The sequence below is a fragment of the Opisthorchis viverrini genome (genome assembly GCF_000715545.1).
Source record: "Opisthorchis viverrini unplaced genomic scaffold opera_v5_64, whole genome shotgun sequence".
Lineage (NCBI taxonomy): Eukaryota > Metazoa > Platyhelminthes > Trematoda > Opisthorchiida > Opisthorchiidae > Opisthorchis > Opisthorchis viverrini.
The window spans coordinates 1,627,499-1,648,378 of record NW_008751720.1 but is presented as its reverse complement, the minus strand read 5'-3'; the positions used below and the strand labels follow the sequence as shown (position 1 = coordinate 1,648,378).

General features: G+C 44.7%; 1 protein-coding gene across 1 annotated transcript in view; it reads left to right on the top strand.

The window, feature by feature from the left end:
* The window catches only part of T265_13414 (hypothetical protein), a gene marked incomplete at both ends in the record, with an annotated part of 50,038 nt that overhangs the window by 10,684 nt on the left and 18,474 nt on the right, over positions 1–20,880 (top strand). The window contains 10 exon segments of the mRNA XM_009168768.1: positions 2,651–3,078; positions 3,873–4,238; positions 5,777–5,835; positions 6,176–6,284; positions 10,349–10,580; positions 11,008–11,045; positions 11,905–12,052; positions 12,057–12,076; positions 14,810–14,910; positions 16,311–16,462. Coding sequence (XP_009167032.1) covers positions 2,651–3,078; positions 3,873–4,238; positions 5,777–5,835; positions 6,176–6,284; positions 10,349–10,580; positions 11,008–11,045; positions 11,905–12,052; positions 12,057–12,076; positions 14,810–14,910; positions 16,311–16,462 — 1,653 coding nt within the window.

The window sequence follows — 20,880 nt, the reverse complement described above, 5'->3', positions numbered from 1 at the left end:
GATTGTTTGTGCCAACTCACCGATTCGAGCAGTAGGAAGAGTGAACTTCATGCGGTCTATCCTAGGCAGCGAAGCCTTTTGAGTACCTCAGTTTTTTACCCGGAGAGGCCTCACATGGATTCGTCGATGTGAAAGCCTGGAAAACGGATTTAATGCAAATACATTCATCTTTAAAAGCTCGTGTCACACGAAACAGTTTGTTATGCTATAACTTACTGAAAGACATGCATCTACTAAGGTGTTATTGATTGAGACTTACTGTTTTCAACTGATAAAATCAGAAGTTGAACTTCGGTAAACAAAAGTCCGCTTTTTGACCGTGAGCAATTATTGCTTCGTCGTTTGAGGAGCAGGCACTTTGTATTGTCCCGTCCGTACCAAGATCGATGACCGGACAAACGGGTTATGCTGACAATTGGCATAGCGTCACGTGACCACGGATCAGGTAGGTCAAGCGACGAGATAAGACTATGTATGACCTGTTGTGTCACACTGTGTTCAAGGTAGGCTAAGGGTCACATCCGGTTATTTTACCGAATTGAACCATGCTATATATTATCTACTGTATTTTTCCGCGAATTACATGTGTAGACCCAAAATTGATCGATGTTCAGAAATGTCAATCTTATTGAGGCGTGACGAGTCACTAGACACGATTGTACAGTCTAGCTAGCGATAACCAGCCATGTGCGTGTGCTGGATCTTGCGAATGTTGCACATACACTATGGGTTTCAACTGGGTATTTCTTCTCAATTGATTTATTATTTATGGGTCACCAGTTGGCCAATGTGAAGATCCTCCTGTTCGATCGGGCTTACGCCGGGTATGGCGACTGGCTAGAATAGTATAGTATAGTATAGTATAGTATAGTATAGTATAGTATAGTATAGTATAGTATAGTATAGTATAGTATAGTATAGTATAGTATAGTATAGTATAGTATAGTATAGTATAGTATAGTATAGTATAGTATAGTATAGTATAGTATAGTATAGTATAGTATAGTATATAGAACATGTGACGGTCGAATCACGTAGCGGATTCCAGACCATCGCTAACCAAACAACTCAAGTTACAGAGCTATTGGAACCTGACTTAATCGCAAAAACCACGAGCAAAATTTGTCAGTCGTTTGAAACAAAAATGAATACCTTCAGTAATTCAAGCAACGCGGTTACAAGACGAATGCTGGTAGGTGCATCACCTCAAGCTACCTGTAGCTTACTGTTGTATCTGCTTCAAATCTGCTGTCAGAAGCTTTTGTTCCCACTCCAGTGCCTTAATTTCCCAAAAAGACTTGCCACCAGGGAACACAACAGCTTTTTTGCGAACAAACGAGTACAAAGGGCACTTTTCGAAGTTGACCCAGGCTGTCTGATCGGTGTTTGGTGAACACCGATCATTATCCACCGTGCTTCTATGAAATGCCTAAACACTGATTATCGTCGCCGTACTGAAATTATTGATTTAATGATTGACAGGGGACCTACAAAAGGGAGTTGGTTACTTGGATACAGATTAATTGATCATTAAAGGGATGCAACATACGTGGTAATTCCAAGGTAACCTGAGGAAAACATCGATTTTATTTTAGGCACACACCAAAGGCTTGAGGTGATTGATTGGAACGGCCTCTTGGAGTTTTGATGGCTGAATGAAATGAGTACTGAGGTCAGATCAATATGGTGGCCTGTGGCCAAAATTTGTTCGCAAATTCCTCACTGTGGTAGCTTACTATTAGGTGATGGACCCGACGTTCGGTCGTTCATCAAGTTCTGGACCCGAAGGAGAAAGTGCTGTTTCTTTCTGTCACTGAGACACTTATTGATTCTGTCCATGCATCTTCGTTCGCGGTCACGTGGGAACAAATCGATCCCAATGGATTTCTCTCCCTAAGTTGAATGTACCGGTAACTCATGGATAGCGTTTTGGATCCGGCTCTCCACAGCACTTTTTAGTGCTTTCACTAAGGTTACGGTGATCCGAACAGTTGAAGGGGGGTTGAATGAAAACACTGGAAGTTTTCGCTTGATGGACTGTTCAGGATATCCATTTCAACCCAGTGTATCTATGAGCAGCTCTAGTTTGGCTTGAATTAAGCCTGATGTGCGAAATCGAGGTGGTTGTGAGAACGGAGTGGGAAATGTCCGGAGCGTGGGGATATTCTGTAAACGATACGCCTGCGTGTGATCATTATGTCTAAATGGGGGGACAGTTTCTTCTACGTTGATATTCAGATCTATGTTACTGGAACGTTGGGCAAGCTTCATCGACAAAGCTTATAGGATCATGGCTCAGTTACTTCCGATGAATCAAGATCGGACTGGGGCTAGGAGGCTTGCCGCGAAAGCCTATTATCAAAAGATTCCAAGACCGCCCGATCGTCGAGAGAAACCGCTAAGTGTCACCCCGGGTTTTACGCAAAATCTTATCAGCCCAACTTCCCCGACCTTTACACGACTCTCAAATCATGAATCCAGTCGAGTGGCATTTTAAACTTGGCACCATTGAGCTTCAGATTTCTGTAGCAGATAAAAAATTTGATGCACACAAGATGCTAGATTCCTCCGCCTGTGTCGTGAGCATTCCCGGATAGCCGTAGTGCATTGCTGAACTATCATCATTACTCTTCTCTGTATTCGATTCAAGGCAAAGTACCGAAGGGAGCAGACCTCAGTATCACTCCGGAGTACCACTATCGAGTCCACGGAGTCAGCCCAAGTATGGACAATATTCACCGTATCAAAATATGCACCTTCAGAGGAGATCAGGCCCCTCAAGTGATGTTCCCCGTCCTGGGCCGAACTATTCCAAGCGTTACGATACTTCCCGCCAGTATTATGCCGACTCTCTGACCTCAGAGCATTCTGATTCTCCCAGACGTACGGGAAGTCTAGCCAGCTGGGGTGGATACCCCCAGAGATCCCCAATGCTATCCAGGCCATCTGTTGGTGGACGATCAGATAGTGAGTATGGCACAGAGGCAGGTACTTTTGTACCGCCCATGTATCAACTTCCGATTGGGGCTCCTTTAAGTTACTCACCACGATCAATGCGGGATAGAGATATCCGAGAAGGTAAGTGCACCCAGTAGTTCTTTTTAAAATTCTTTCTTATGCTTTTTTTGTGTAGAAAAAATGCCTATCGCCCTCAAAATCCCTATAACGATGTTGCTTCTCTCGGTGTTTACCATACTCAATAGAGACCGAAAGACGGGAAATATCAAATTTCAGTTGTTCCTCTTTGAAATTCGACCAAACCCAATCTGAGAACGAGTGGGTAGTCTTTGAGGAAAACTCTCGACTTGCCCTGCATTGTCTGCATACACCGCTTTTCTTTACTTTGCTTTTGATAACCAGTCCACAGTGCGCATCGTGTGACTTATTGACGGGTCCAGCCTCTTGACGCGGATATAATAATGAATAATAAATAATAATAATCGTTCAGCTGTAGCACCGTTTCGGTGCCTAGCTGCCAGGCCACCCAAAAGGAGCACGAGGACTGGGATACTGTTAGGTCGCCCAAGCCTAGATAGATTCATGAACACTGATCACTGACTTACCGATCTGTAAACGAACAAATTTCAGGTCAGGGGGTGATGAAAAACACGACCCAGGTCCCATGTTTTATCTTGTCAACAGAATCTTGATGATTTAAGCCTACATCAGTGGCTTTCGGAAGTGAGGAGAACCTGGGAGCCAATTTGGGTTCAAGTAAAACTGATGAGCCCCAAGAAGGGCGAAGCTGGTCATGGGCTGTTTTTCACCAACCCTATGAGTAGTATATTACGTCTATAGAGCCATGTACTTCTCATAGCCAAGTTGTTGCCTACTTCATATTAGTTCCGCTGGTTGCGAATTTCCCCATTTAGATTCCTTTATTGAACAAACCCGATACGATCAAGACTCCCCTGGCGTTCCACGACAATATTCCTACAGCAGCTCGGAAGGTGATGAATTCCTGGGTGTTTATCGCGAACACCCGTCCGACAGGCTACACGCATCTCGCAAGTTGCCGCCCAGCTATGCTCCAGAGGAGGAAGTAATGGAGGGAGAATTTTACGGAGAAAGGATTTACGATGAGGAACGTGACATGCCCTATGGTCGAGCCCCAGGTTTACTCAAGGAACGTGTCACGGGTAGACAACATCTGTCCTATCCATCAGATACATACAGCGAATCTGAACGATCTACTGCCGGAAGCGATTTGCGTGCAATGATTATGCCTGGGCATGACAGTAAGTAATATAGATCTTCAGCTGGTCTTTTTTGTATCTGTTTGCAAGGCAGCGTTAACACATGGACGCATTAGCGTCATCAATCCGATGGTGAATTCCCGTTCAGCCGAATAAAACTTGCGGTTATCACAGCGCAACTGACTGTCCTCGACAAGTTCGGCAATTTCACTCAGTGCTAGGGCTCAGATGTTCAGAATCATCATCAGTTCGATTGAATAACACTCGCTGATCAACCAAATGGGGGCCGGATAAAATCGTGACCCTCAACTAGTCCCTCAGCTTCGGCTTCATTACCACAACACAGGAGCTCCGTTTGAAGGACCAAACGATAAGCATTCCTGAAGAAATTAACTCTTTCCTGTTAACCACTACTGATCTCACTCTTTATCCATCTTGTTGAATGATTACCCTAGGATTTTTTCGCAAGGATGTCGATGTCAATTTTACTGAAGTTTTCAAAATGCCGTGAAATATGCCACCATTGAACCGTTTCCGGCCGTGCTTCACCGCTGGTCCTGATCAGTTTAACCGATACCCTACTTAATTTTGCCACGGCGCAGTGAATTGGTTCTCTCCATTCTTGATGTGCACCGGGGCCGACGGCGGACCACCGCTAGTCCCACCCCTACCCCCACCACATTTGGCTCACACAGTTGGGCTGCCCTGCTCACGCCTGCACCGTAGGTGTTCGAGACAAGTGCGGACAAGAATAAACTGGGGAGCCACAGTGACCTGTGGCATCACTCGGGTTGGAAGCAAGCCCCTGAACAGGAGCTTCGTTCTCGGGACAATGCTGAGTGGGGATGGAAAACGGCTGATCAAATCGACCAGTCTGCTTTGTCCCTCTCCTCCCAAAAGCTCATACGTATGGCCGAAGTGGGTCGTTGCGATTTCGATTACAACTAGGCGGTGAAACAAAAAAATTACGAGATGTGGTTCGGGTTTATGTAGGCCTTCATGAATGAGTGACGCTTGCTGGAGAGTGATTGGGTGATAGGCCTGGATGAAGTGTGTGCTCCATTGCTAAATATGCCTTCAATCAAAATCCACAAGCACTGATCGCATAAAGTACGCGCATAATAGCATTCGCAACAAAACTCACAGTTGGCCAGCGTTCCCCCAAGTAATATGGGGGTCCTTGTTGAGAGATTTGTGCTCACTGCACGGTCAACCATGATTTGTTTTTGCTACCACCGGGCAGAGTTCCGAATTCCAACTATCGGAGGAATGTACCTTTGCGGGGCAGTTGGTCTTCTAGTCTCTAAGAGAAAGATGTCCTCACATCCTACTTATCACAGCAGGTAAGAAGGGGGCAATCTCAAGAACAGGACTTCGTCCTTGTCATTTGCAAGTTTGAGCAACGTTTGAATATCTCTCTTCAGTCTATCAATTGCACACCAATCGTTCCATCCACAGTGTGTTTGTGCCTCCTGTTTCCAACCAGAGAACGGTGTTTCTGACTGCCTGCCTAATCTGGAATAGACCATTTTATCACTTTACACCCTTATACATAAGTGAGTCTGTTCTCCTCTTTGTAGTGTCTTTACGAAGCCCGAACATCGGTGGCGTCTCAATCGATCGACAACGGATGACAGAAGTAAGTTCCCAGTTTGTTGTCGTTCACGTGACTACTCATTCTTTTTAAGCTGTTGCTACCTATTTTGACTACTATAGATCATATCCTTTGGAAACGAAGTTTGAAACAAAGTTGATATGGTATACACAGCCGTACAAGGGTCCGTTGCCAGGTCCTACTCGATTTATTCTCCATCGCGAGTCGGCCATCGATGCTGTCCAGGTTACATGGCAAACGGATGCTATCCCTGGACCGTTGGTCACTGTTTTCTTTCAAATTAATTATCCATTTCATGCTACGAATTCACTTACGTGCAGTTGTCAGCCGGCACTCTGGATGTCCCCTATTTTTCCCATCACAGACACAACCAGTAACCTGGAATCCATCCAGGGACGGCAGAAGGCTGATTGGACATATGCTTTTACGCAAGCAGGCGGATCGAAATTCAGCAGATGTTGGATCTATACTCGGTGAGCAAGTTTTTTCCTCGTCCACATTGGTTTTTAAGTCCTGCATCTCTGGATGAGCATTTCTACGCACGTTTCAAGATTCTGAGCGCCACTTTTGAATACGACCTCCGGGCCCTACTATGAACATGAGGGATATTTTGTAGAACTGACACACTACTCTTCGACGTTTAGAGGGTAAGAAAAACAAACGTTGAAGAGTTTTCAGCAACATTATGAGTAGTGTATTACTTCAACAAAATGTCCAACCACATATCCCTACGCTGTTGACCCGAACCCTCCCCCCCCCGTATATACGATCGCCTGGCCATATCGGCAGCCATCATCGTTTTTTATACAAGGTTCGCATTCGATCGCGCGTATATTTTGAAAAACTCCGATCGTCAAGCTGTAGCACCCTTTCGGTACTAACTGCCATGCCACCCGCAGGAAGCACGAGGGCTTGGATACTGCCAGGTTGCCCAAGCCTAGACAGAGAAAGTCGAGAGACGCAGATCGGGTTCGAACCACGGACCTTCCGGTCAGTAAATTCGCGCTCTGACCACTTTGGCCATCTCGCCTCCGATAAAGCAAGACGAGCAGTGGTTTACAATCTAGCATCTACTCAGCTCAGTTCATTTTACAGAAAGTGACGCCGCTTTGCGTCATCGCTTTCGTAACCTTAGGTTTATTCCTCAAGATGGTGCACTAACCGAATCCTCCCTTTGCACTTGGATCTTGAACAGCATCGTCTATTCTAGCGAGCGATTTCACATTGCTTTTGACTGAATTGTCCCCTGTAAACTGTCATTTTTTTGGCATTCCTCCCCACTTTCTCCTGAGACGGTTCCATCCGCTAGCTGCCGTGGATACGTACAGGTGTACAGTTGGCTTTTACCCACGTTTTCGCCATCTACTGGTGCCAGACACGATCGTACTTTCCGACGCTTCCTCATCAACTGCATTGCTTACAGTTGTATCCGCTTGACCTTCCTCTAAAGTATTCGGCAGGGGAGAATACCTCCAGGATGTTACTCAAACTCACTGGCGGTCAGACTTTCCAAATCCAAAAAGTACTTTCACTACCTCGTTAGTTTGTCCGCATGGTTCGGCATGCATTCCTCCGCTATCGATTTGGATTGGGCGCCCGTTTGTAGGTGATTTGGCGAAAAATGATTCGATCTTCTCAGTGGCGTGATTTCCAATGATCTGGCAATGAACGTGGTTGTTTCCCAAACTTGGACAGTCAATCTGACTATCTTAAACCGATTCTTACAGACAATAGACATGTCTAGTACATTCAGAAAACCTAAGGTTTTGGATGTTTAACCACTTACGCCTCCGGAAAATCGCCGCAGCCAAACGATCAATACTGAGGTGCGTCAGTATTGATTATTTCCAGTAATCTGTTGGGCCACCAAAAAAATCAAATTGTGGGATCCCAAAGTTCAGACCGACTTACGGCAAGTGGTCAGATGGCGATAGCCATGTGAAGGATTTAAACATTACGTGCGACAACAAAGTCAAAGAGCGGTTTACGCCCAAGACGAAACAAGAAAGGCGGGGAGGAAGAACCCCTCGATGGACCGCACCGTTTAGGCCACGTGTTCCGTGTGTCTGGAGATGGTCTACTCGACAGAATCCTTTCTGAGAGTAAGTATGGAGACCAAGGTCGATTTGCTACATCTCCTATTTTCCAACGGGAACCAATGTAACCCAGTCACACAAAGCTCAGCAACTCAATCACTATAGTTAATCAGTAGTTGTCCGAAGTCGCGCTTTGTCAAAGTGCACCTCTGATGCATGGCCTCTGCCTCCCACAACAATATATCGTGAAGATGACCAGCTAGCCCAATGTAAACATCATTTTCACGGGGTGGATTCTCTTTTCGAGCATTTTTCTGTCACCCCTTTCGAGATTTTCTCTCCATAATGATTGACTGTGTCACATGCGTACATACAACTCCAATAAGCCTGTCCACAGCTCCAACTTCTCGGGTGTGATAAAAAAGCACATGGAACTTGCACCAGCTTGTACTTGTATGCTGCAACGATCGTTTTCGTTTTCGGATGTACTGAGATTTCCATAAGAAGCCATCGATCCTAATCGGTTTCCCAACTCTCTCACAAACACGCATACCTCCCAGTTCCGTCTGCAGATCTCCGTTCTGGAACATCGACAGCCAGTAGTAGCAGCTAGAGCAGTGGTGAGTGGGACAGTTGGGTCGATCGATAGCTATGGGCTGATAGCCAATCAGGCTCTTGCACGAGGTGAACTGACGATCACAAACGCGCGTCTCTCTGCTTCTTCGCCGTCTTACTGTTGCTCTGTGTGTGTGTGTGTGTACGTGTGTGTTCACATCCGCTCCCTCGCGCTCTCCGCCGTTCTCACTTAGAAGGCTAAAACGAATGCCAACATCTGGTCAACTTGGCCGCTGTACTTTAGGCGCTATTCCGATGCCCAGCCCTTACTAAGCGCACTCAGATCAGGATCGATACGCCGCCCAATAAAACTGTACGCGGAAATCGTAAGAAAGGCCAATTTACTTTCCTTGGGGTTTTTTTCGTAGCCTCATTTTGCAGAAAATCCTAGTCATGTCGCCGTTGATGGACCCGAATGATATTTGTCTCTAGGCGACAAGTCTGTTTAATGATCAAATATCCACCAAAGTTTAAACTCGAGCATGCCCATTGAATGTCTCTGAGAAGAACTGAAGCAAACTTGGAAAGGACAAGTTCGGGGGCAGGGCGGCGTGAACGAGAGGACACCCCTCAGGATGAACACCAATCACCGCCTGTCAGAGTGTGTTCTGTCGACTGGGCTAACGAAGACGCAGGCGCGTTCTTTTCTTTCGAATTCATCGGTTTACCCCATCCCAGTCCACTTTCAGACGAGGCAAAATTTTTCCTGAGAAGTTGCTATCGTAGGGAGAGAGGACATTAGGACGTGTTTCCCGTTCGACTAGAATAGTCCTACCTAACCAACAAGTAATTAATATCGACAAGACGGCGGTATGACCGACGGTTCGTCGGGATGTACGTCGGCTGAATTCAGAACGTGACGCTGCACATGGTGACTGCACAACCAACGCCGGTTGTACGTTTGATCTTGCAAACAGTTCAGTGGAAGCAGCGCTGGGGAAACAGTGGTGGGGAAAAACCTACAACTTCGGCGTCCCACAGTTCCTTCCGTTTCTTGATGGATTGATCAAGCGTTCAACATTGCGAACCCGTTCCTCATCTCTTTTCACATCTCTTCGTATTCCGATCCTGCACAACTAGTGACAGATGCGTCATTGCTTAGTCATATGAAGGATGTAAACAGCTGTGCAGCACAGATTGTCTTAGAATCACGTGACAAAAGGCTGGTTGTAAATCAGGTCTCTTTATAATTGAGGGCATCGAGTAGTGGCTGTTACGCAACCTGATATTAGTTGAGTTTTCGCGCGTTCCACGGCAATAAAACGTCAGAACTTCGTGTTTTGACTTGCTTTTCCCAGTTTTCTTCTGGTAAAAACGCTAGACATAAGTAAATTGATTTATATGCAACCAACGGGTCATTCGCTGGAGAATACAATGCCATTTGGGGAATCCCCCGAACCAGCAGAAGTAACTTCACTCTTCAAGGCGTGAAACAAACACAACTTGGTCATTACTTATGTGGCACCCAATGGACCAACTGGGTTCTTTTTTTTGTACAACTAGCCACCATACTGAAAGCGAATTCCCACACCACTGTGATTGCGTTCCACAGCCGTAGGTAACAAGGTCAGACTATCGGTTTGCGTGGGAATGCGGCCAACAACCTGAAGATAATTCAGTCTTTAAGTCTGAAGATTTCAAGTATCGGTTGCTCAGACATACTGAACTACTTTCAGCGAATCCGCTTCTTTATCCTAGAGGATGGAGCATCAAAGGACTGATTGGGAAATCGACCAGGTTAGGTCATTTATTTGAAATCGCTGGGAGTCGTTATGCATGCGTCTTGGAAAGAGTGGAAGGGTTAACAAACCTTAAAAGATTTTATTCTGCCAGCTGATGCTACGCTCCGTTACTGTTTGATCTATGCTTTCCCTCGAACCGTACAGGTATCAAATTGAGTGGGGGTCGCAAATCTACCTCAGGTCGTTTGGCCACTTTTATTTCACGCGTAAAATCTGGAAGCTCCGCAGACGTCATCGGACAACTTCGTCCGGGAGACGAAATTCTAGACTGGAATGGACACTCGCTGAGGGATTTAACAACGGATGAAGTTTCTCAAATTGTGAATGAATCTAAAAACGATACTCAGGTTGAACTTATCGTCCAACGTGACTTGGAGTAAGTTCCTGTTGTCTACTACACAAACAGTGCATCTGATGTGGGGAGATGAAACTAGCTCGTTTACCTCCCCCAGTCAGTCAGCTGATTTAGTCACGTCCACCCCTCCTGATCAGCTGGTTAATTTTGTATTGTTTAGTTCCACTTTCAAACGTTTGCCATTTACTGGTCAACCTGATTTCTAAGCTCTCCCACGTTGAACGCAATCTCCGTAATCAAGCGGTTCAAATTGAATGCTGGCAGTAGGTGAATCAGTGTCGCACAACGACCGATTAACCTCCGTAAACTGCTGATTCCAATGGCATCCGTACAATCACTGATCTCTTACACCACACAGTTTCTCGATTCGTTTTCTCTAAACACCAGATTCATCCTTGTCGAAGTGTGCATCATGCGTACTTACTATCGCCTTTCTGGTGCTTTTTAGGGAAACCCCAGGTTTTGTCGAAGAAGACTTTGGCACAAGTAAGTTGGCCATCTTCTCGCTTTTTTAGGCCCCCACATTTTTGCTAGCTCATTATGTTAATTTCTGAGTAAAATCCTTCCGTATACTCAACTCCTAAACGCTGGTAAAAATAGTGGTTTTTAGTGTATAATGTCCAGCTAACTAAAGGTGACACAGCAGTAAGCTACATCCAGCCAACAACGTCCAGACACAAATTCCTCTCCTGAAAGAGATCAGGATGCGAAGCTTATGCACTAGGTTCTCCCATATTTCGCTACCAGTGTAACAGTGATACTACTGATGGGTGGGCGTGCGAGTAGTATGTTTTCTCGTAAATACACTGCGTCTCTTGAACAGTGAGATTTTATTACGGAATTTGTGGAGTCGCTCTGTACCATTTGCTTGCAATTGAGCAACAGTCAATGAATATCCAGGAAGTTCAGAAAGATGCGTTCGAAGAGAAGATGGATATTCAGTTTTGTAAACAAGATGCATATGAGAGTTTTGCTTCCCTGTCCAATAGTCTGTAACAAATAAATCCGCAGCAGAGGCCTTCTCTTCACCAGTATATATACCTAGCTAACTATATTACAACCGGGTTTGTTCCGCTGACCGTTGGGGCTTCAAAACTTCATTTCTTTTGCATGACACTCCTTCAATCGTCCCGCAATGGAGAGATCACGTGAAGGGGCTAGCCTCTCCTGGATAAGCTTATTAGTGCACTGTTGATGATAGCCATAATAAAACTCAAAAGGTATGTGCACTAATAACAATCTTTGCTGTGGTTGACAGTCGTTTACAGAAGCGATTTGCAGCATGTGTTAAATAAAGGCAATGTAAGATGTGGAGCAAGTCAAAAGGGAACTTATCGTATGCTAGAGTCCGTTGGTGAAAGTCCGGACGGCGGGAACGTGTTTTTCTCCGCACTGTGTTCCATACTTGTCCGTGGACTTATGGAAAGGTTGACTTCCTGCTCCCTGCGCGCGCGCGAGTCTGTGTGTACTGACTGTGTTCGGTTTCCCTATATGTAGGTCCGTTTGCGCGTACATGGGTGCGTCAGCGCATGAGTAGTTGCTACGCTCACTAGGCGGTGCAGACAATCGATGTTCGATGAGTCAGCTTAATGTGACGTGATTCGTGAGAATAAGAAAAAAACAAGCCCCGTGATCCAGTGAGCGACTGTGAGCTGAACAGTCAAGTGTGTGGGTGACCGGGTAGCTACAAGCTTCAGCTTTACGAAGGGTTTCAAGAGCCTATTTGTAACAACTGATTGCATGCAGTGCCTTAATTAAAGACAGCGTCATTCAAAGCGAGACGTGACGTTCTATCCACGTGAAACTTCTTCCGCATTCGAAGATTTTGACTGTATCCTTTAGTGGTCAAGCCATCCACCCCTCTAAAGACTGTTCATAGCCAACCTACCCTCAAGAAAAAAAACTCTTTCATTGTTTTCTTGGTGATTTCCTTGGTTCGCCTTGGGAGGGGACTACCTTTGAGCATATGAGATTAACGGACGGTGGCACGTCCTAATCTCTTAAGCTACACCATGAGGACGAAGGTGTGCTCTGTGAAACCTACCTGACAATCGTTTAAAGTACATCTTCTTGGCAAATTATCTTGATATATAAAGCTGACTTTGTGCAGCACATTCACTTGAAGAGTAGTATAAACCGGAAATTCAGTTGGATGTTCTTACAACTCCAAATTAAGTTGAAAGTGAGTGTACTCCACCAATTACATACAGTTTTGTGTTTGAGTAGACTGATGAAAACTCCAAGGTTACAGCCCATGATTAGCCCCAAGAAGGGCGAATCGGTAGGAGACTATCGAACTTTTCAGCAACTTTGTTAGTAGTGTGTTGTACCACGAAAATACGAATCGTGAGTTCCTTTAAATAGCATAATAGTCGTGTTTATAGATCAGGGTAAACAGGCGGCATAAGGCGACGTGACAGCTAATCGTTAAAAACCCCAGAATTCGGTGGCTTTCCGTCAATATCTGATTGACTGGACAGCTTGGTTTTTGTCATACACTTCGTGGAATATTTATACCCATTTGGGGCTAATATTCGAATTTTTCCGATTGATTCACCTTGATCCAGTCGGTTGAAAACAGGAAGAAGGGTTATACGGTTAGTTACTGGCCACTTTTTGTTACGAATGGTAGTCAGGCCGTAATTTGGACACTACACCACATTTTACAGACAAATTCGAAACAAGCAAAAAGTTGGGGTTAATTTGGAAATATCTACATCTTTCTGATGCCTTTATTTTTACTGTTTATCCGAGAGCGGATAGCTTAGTGAAGAGAGCCGGCTAGGCGATATGATCATTCATGCCTCGGATTTCCGCTTTGGGCGAAAGCCTCTTTACAACTACCACCAACAGGACTGGTTAAACATGGTCACTCTAGGAGGGTTGATGTAATAGAATGTGTCGTGACGTGGTGCTTGTCCACGAGTCAGTATGTAGTCAAATCCAACTTTTGCTGGAGTCTTACTTTTCAAATTAAGGAGAAAAACGATGTCCTCGATGGGGTGAGCAAACAGCCTCAGAAAATCAAGAATTCGCGGATCCACAGGAATTGATTAGTTGCGACCGTGTAGAGGATACACTGCAGTGTGCCTCTGATGACCAGAATCCTGTTCACCACTGAATGACAGGATGCTGAGACGTGGAACTGGGTTGCTCTGACATGAGTAGCTCAATACCTATGGTGTCGTTCCTCCTGATTTTCCAAGCGAGTTCTTGGTTTTTTGAGGTTATGTGACGAAGTTTCACGCCTCTCCCTGAACACATTGATCGAGGGATGAAGTATGCTCAAATTAATATGACAAAGTGCAGTGCCATTCACAGTTATTTGGCCTTGCCTTTCAAATGGATCAGCTCAGTTAACTATCTGTCATACGAAAAGGTATGTTTCCCCAAAGGGGAACCAAGTTTCCAGTGCAACTAGCAAAGCAATTTTGCTGACGATTTCAATACTGAAAGACGGCTCTTTGTCCATGAAGTAAAGGGGTGAGTTGTGCTACACAAAACTTTAGTCTGAAGTAAGCGACATGCACAATATTTCCCCAGTTCTGTACAGTTCTATTTTCGTTCAAAAATTGTGCGCGGGCGCACCATGGGGATCAACCAAACACGTTTATGTCTCCAAACAATTGTATATCTTCATAAAGGAAACTACTCACAAGGTTGCTGAAAACTCTTTGACCACCTCATTTCCAAGCGAAACAAGTGTCCTTTAAAGTTCAACAGCTAGCCACCAAGAGATGCTTTCTGATTACGTGACCCCATGACCGAAGACTAGCCACTTCAATCGGTTCGGTAACAAGTTGCATGATTCTAACGACCTCGATCAAACAGGTCGGTATAAATTAAGGAGGTTATGTGCGACCAGACCAAAAAAGAGATTCAGTTTAGTCTCTTGTGAAAATCAAGTTGATTTGTGAATGAGTGTATTTCTCGAAAACAGCCCGATTCGGGTTCAAGTAGGACATAAAGTTGACGGAAACTCGGGGACTGCGCCTGTCTGATGAGCCCCAATTTGGGCGAAACCGGTCGTGGGCTATCGAAGAGTTTTCAGCAACCTTGTGAGTAGTTTCCTCTATGAAGATATACTGCGATATTTCGAATATCGTGCCAACTGAAACATGAGCTGGCCTATGTGTAGCACATTCATTTGTAGAATATAATAAACGAGAGATTCAGTTGAGTCTCTCGTGAAAACCAAATTGATTGGTAAATGAGTGCATTTCTCGAAAATTGTCTATCTTCTTTTACAGCAACCTCGCAATCAATGCAGCTAGCTGTTCCCCTGTATTCGAAGTATCGTTCCGAAGAGGGTCTGAGTAAATCGGGATACTCATGGCGCCCTGCTGTTCAGGTAGGTGCTTCCCTACAGGCTTCGCTTAATATTTCAGGAATTGTTGTCAGTTGGCAAGTTGGCTAATATCCGCACCGGACAAATTACTCGAGGCATGCAGTTTGGCCGATAGTGTGACCAAATGACCTGGCGGTGGTGATCAGATGGTAGTTGATCTGTTTGCCGAGCTTGGCAACTGGCTGGCAAACGTTTCGTCCCCAGTCGAGGAGACGTAGTCGGTGCACAGCTGAGTGAGTCACTCAGCGCACTGATGATGTCTCCTCGACTGGGGACGAAACGCTCGGCGGACAGATCAACTAACATCTGATCAACCACCAGTAAACACATCCGACCTACCCATAGTTCGCCAAATTGACATGTGACCTGGTCCACTCTACAAGTCAGCCATGTGTGGAGATCTTTGTACCTTGGTGGTGGGGACGATTTGGGCTCGACACCGAAATTCCATACCAGTAGATCGATTCTACTTCTTGTCATACACTGCAAACCCTAATTTCGGAACCCCCAAGACAGCCTAACGCGAGTGAACTGGCCCCCGAACTACTTTTCGAGTGCAGGGACCTATCCTTATGCTCTGGGATTTCACCCAATTTATCCGTGTGTTTGGCAAAAGGAAACGGAGCAAGACATATTTTCATCATGAAATATCACTTTTCACCTTTCAGGTTGAGAGGAAATGTGATATAAATTAGAGTCTTCCGAACACAGCATAAGATATATAATTGATCCGAATGTTGTTAGCCATTGTGGTTTCCATTGGGGCTTCCCCGCGTGGGTTCGGATCCCATCCCCGTCGCCAGGTTGTTGTGTCGTCCGGAGGTAACCCGTCAACTCGCGTAAGGAAGAAGCCAAAGTCGGGCACAGGATCAGGTCTTTTTCGCCGCGAAGTAAGGCGTTTTATATGCATCGGAAAAATGGCATGAATTGGCTGAGACTTTCTCTTCAACCGAATAACCAATAGGAACCAACAGTTATGCACGATCGAGCAGAAAAATAACGAAATGCAACGACCAATAGGAGTCACACGTGAGAGCGGAACGAGGATAAATCAATAGGGACTCAGCACGATGCAGTCTGGTGGCTGAACGTGTGGTGACAACAAATATAAGCAGAATATGAGAATTGACCAGAAACGATCAGTCCGTAGTTAAGACGAAATTTTTAGACAATTAACAGTTCCGTTCTGGTAACAATAGTAGTTATTACGCAACATGTGCGGTGGGTGACCAACTTTCAGATTTGCTAACAGACTCAGGTTAAGCAAACCTAGACTAGACTACATGCAATTTGGATATTTCATTCCCGACTCCAAACGACGTAACAGTTAGTCCCAACTTTGTAGGCTTCGTTTATTTATGTCCTCTGGTAATACTTACCTTTTATAACGACTCTTTTTACAGCTCAAATTATTTATGGACTCATCCAAGGACCAGTTGATTGTCAGTCTTCTTGCTGCGCGAGATTTAACTTCCCGAAGTAGTCTGATAGGAACGACTGCCACGGCTGCTGTTTGCAATTCCTACTGCCGAATCCGTCTTATCCCTGGGGGAGAGTAAGTTCCAAAACATTTTACTCACAAATTCCCCCCTCATATTTTTTTCACACACTCACGGATTATGCTTACCAAAGGAAGTATCGTATCGCCTGCCAGTTGTAGTCTTCTCAGCCTAAGTTATCCATTATGTATGGCCCCATCTTGGACGGAATGCCCTCAAGGCCACCGTATTTTGCATATCCCTACTCTCTCTCCAAACTCAGAATCCATGAAACTGAAAAAGGTCATATATTTAACGGATGTGTATAAAATCTAGAAATTACATCGACTGTGTGAGTTTGGGAAACGCTGTTACGGATCAGACAAGTTAGGGTGAATTGTTCAATGAAACGGGGTTATTTCAACAGGAACGGAGTAAAGTTCACGATCATGACTAGGTTTTAAGATTCTTGTCAGTAGCCTAGTTGAATGGAACTAATTCGTCATTGTCGGAGCTTGAAAAAGGCGATACATAAGTGTGGTAGTGTTAGACAGAATTCCACAGGGATCCCGCTTGCAGTTAGACGCTGCTATTCTGCGCAAGACTGGCCAAAAGTTCGGGTCGCTTGCCGGTCCAGCATCGGGCCGAGGTCGAACGCCTGGACCCAACAACCAATCATGATCCCGTATTGGCTGAATGCCGGTTACCAATGCTGCATCCGGAAGGCGTCAGAATTTTGAAAAACCATCTGAATTAGCTTCACTTTCGATTTGGTTTGCACAAAACTGTTTAGATATCATTTGATGTTATGATGGAGTGCGAAACCCTATGCACGCCACTTCTCTGATCGGACAGATGACTGTCCCGGAGAGACACTCGGTATGCGCGATACTCAATGCTGTACCCGTTGATGTTTCAAGGTGTGACAGTTGTGGGGTTCTTTTTACTAACAAGCCCTTGTTGATAAGTAGTGTTCTTGACATAAGAACCAACTGGAAAGCACAGAACTCGTGTCCGAAATAACAAGTGACTGACAACGAAATTTGCCTGACCAAAAACTTTTATGGACAGTTGCCTGGATGGAGAGAGGTTACCACAAGGAGCACACCGAATTAAAACAAAAACCGGTCCGTCAGCTTGTTTTCGAAGGTTAAGAGTGTACAACAGGTCCGTCAAAGTTATCAAAGCTTGGGGCGGATTAACCTGAAAAAATCGTGTTAGTTCACTAGACTACACATGAGACGTAGAGCCATAACCATAACTTACAGAATCAAAACTGTAAGGGAACAATATTCGCTGATAAAAAACTGTTAGTTGGGCAATCCAGGTTTCTCAGTCTGCCTTGTGGTACGGTGTGGGAGAAAGTGAAGATGTTCAGTGGCAGAAATCACACCGGAGGATCTTTCGTGGATTCTCTTTATGAGGTAGATCAAAGCGAAGATTTGTTTCCCTGTACAAAGAAAGGAGACTTGAGTTTGGGGAGTAAGCGTGGAAAATTTCCATCAGAGAAGAGCGGGAAAAAGGGGAAGAATCGGATAACATTTCATTAGTAATGCGACTTGGGGCATTCATCAAATAAAACATCTTAAAGAGCAGGGAAGTCGCGCCAGTGGACTGCCCGGAGCATGGTACCAAAAAATTCAAAAGTGACCAACAACAAATGCTGAATGAAGATTTCCGTTGTACTTTTCTTCATCGAGTTTTGTAAAAAAGTTAAGTTTATCGACCTGAATCTCGTGTTTTATCACCAATGTACTGGACGAGGCAATACGGACTGAGTTCAGTAGTTCGAATAACAGAGAAAGGAGAGAAGCCTTCCAGTGAAGACCAGATTATTCCACAAACAGATTCATCAAGAAATTTGTGATTGATATAACCACGAACCTCTATGGTCGTTGCAGAGTATGCACCTGACCTCACTCGCGGTTGATACACTTATTGGCACAATCGGTAGTGTGGTACTTGAATGATTTAGTACCTTGGTCTTTGATTTAGCAATCCCTATGTGGCGTTCGAGCAAACTCAACAAAAACGACTCACTTTTCGCAGTGTCTTTTCAACATGACTATCCCAATATCATTATTGTACAATCTGATATTTTTCGAGAAATACACTCATTTACCAATCAATTTGGTTTTCACGTCTGCACTTTGGACTACTCTAGTATTCAGAAAAGGCTTGGTCCACACCCCAAGGGTGAAGAGTTACAAGTTTTAAAAACATCCTTGTGAATGAGCATACTGCAACAACGTACCACTGAAGACCAATATCTTCCCAAAAGACCATAAAATAAAAAGTATGGAGGATCAATGGACAGAGTACTATTCAGCTACAACGCTATCTCGCAAATTCCATTAGCTAAGGACTTGATGTTTGAGGCAGGCTTTGTAGCACATTGACCAAAGAATCCTTATTCACGGTAAACGTGTGCTCCCAACGTTTTATCTTTGTCTGGGCTTGCTACGGTGAGATTCAACCCAACAAACAGAAGCGCTGAACAATAGGGTTGACAGAAACTCGGGGACTGAGCCTAGTTGACGAGCCCCAAGAAGGGCGAAACAGGTCGTGGGCTGTCGAAGAGTTTTCAGCAACTTTGTGCGTAGTTTCATTTATGAAAATCCGATATCTTGTCATGTCACTATCGAGCCAACAGAGATGTTACTCGACTCTCCGAATTCGATTAAAGTCAGTTTTATTTCAAATTCCCTCTCACTCACTGAGCGTCCGAAGGAAATCCTGAAGTTACAAAACACGTATTTGTCTATGAATGCTCTCATGTGATCACTGAGCGGTTAATCTCCATATTGCTATCTTATTTGCGTGGGCGTGTCAATTCAGTAGGTAGTTGCATGCAGAATTCGGTCACGTGAGGTATTACGTCAGCTGATCTTCGCCTTTCCTCTCGCGCATCTTCATAACCTGTTTGAATGGTCGATTGTGTTACTGTGAGTATAATTCAAACGATCGCTTGTCACAACTTTGGTTTGATGGTAGTGGAACAATGGATTGGTCTCTGTAAATGCCACGCTTGATTCCATCCTGCCGGACCGAAAACAATGGGCCCTATTATGTTTCATTTGCGTGTTCACAAGTGTGCGGTCAATGTTAGAGATTCAGAGATCGCTTTTCATCAAATTTTGCTCTTCCAAAATACGTAAAGTAGCAGGTAGTCGCAACCTCATTTTTCCAGATGTTTGAGACCATTACCTAAAGCGACGTTGGGGGATTCTTAATGTGTATGCTGATTTCTTCAGGTCCTTTGTCAACCTACCTTCCAGGAGAAGAAAATGCACCAAATGTTACTTGCACCCCGGGTTGTTCCAATCCAACCAGTTACTTTTTGGTTCCACCTAGCGATCCTAACTAGCAATCACTCTGGGTCGATAAACAGGGTTTTGATTGGCCTTGAAATTAAAAGCAACACAAATGCAGTCCTGATGTAGACGTGCAAGCGGTTGATGAGTATTATTGAACTCTATTCAGATGAGGAAAGTCATATGAATAATTGACAGTATTTTGAAGGTCACTGTGGTTGCCGTGGGGTTGAAGGTCACATTAATACAAACTCCTCAGTGTGGCTCATTGTTGAAACGAAGACGTATTTTCAGCAACCTTATGAGTAGTGCATTGCAAAGATGTACATGTATCGCGATATCTCGAATATCGTAGCGACTGAAACATGAGGCGGCCTGGTGCAGCACATTCAGTTGCCTGAGAACAACACAAACGAGAGGGTTGGCTGGGTTTCAGCTGAGTCTCTCGAAACACCAAATTAGTTTGCAAATCAGTGTAGTTCGCTAAAGATGCTACTTATGACCTGTAAACCCGTTCCTCTTCACTAAAAACTTCCTCTTTGTGGATAAATGTAGTAGAACATATGCCTACTGTTTTATTTTCGACAGTAGGGCTGACTTGAGCTTGAATACATCACAAATTCACCTTTCGATCCCGGGATAGTTCAGCGACCAAGGCACAAACTTACTGACCGGAAGATCTGTGGTTTGAACCCAACCCCGCTTGCTGTCTAGGCTTGGGCAGCCTAATGCCATTTCATTCCTCGCGGTTCCTTAGAGTAGCATGGAAGCGGGACATCGAAAGCGTGCTGCTCTTATTTATTTAATACTACTATTTATTATTTATTTATTTGTTTATTTATCATCTTCAACATTTTATTAACCACACATCCGCTGACTGTCACCTCCTCTGAAGAGCGAAGGAAGAACTATGATTTTTCTGTATTCTTCTTCCGGTCAACCGAGCCATAAGGAACTGATAAACCGACCCACAATGAAAAATATTTGTGGACTTACTGTCCATACTACCGGTAAAAACTCTTTTGAAGGACGATAGAATATCTAAGAGCTTAGGTCTACATAGTACTAAGCAAACACTTTTTCAGCCGTGAAACCTCTTCAGTACCCGGGTGCCATGCCTGGAAGCACAAAGGCTGAAATACTGCCGGAGCGCCCAAACCCAGACAGGAGTAGTCGAGGTG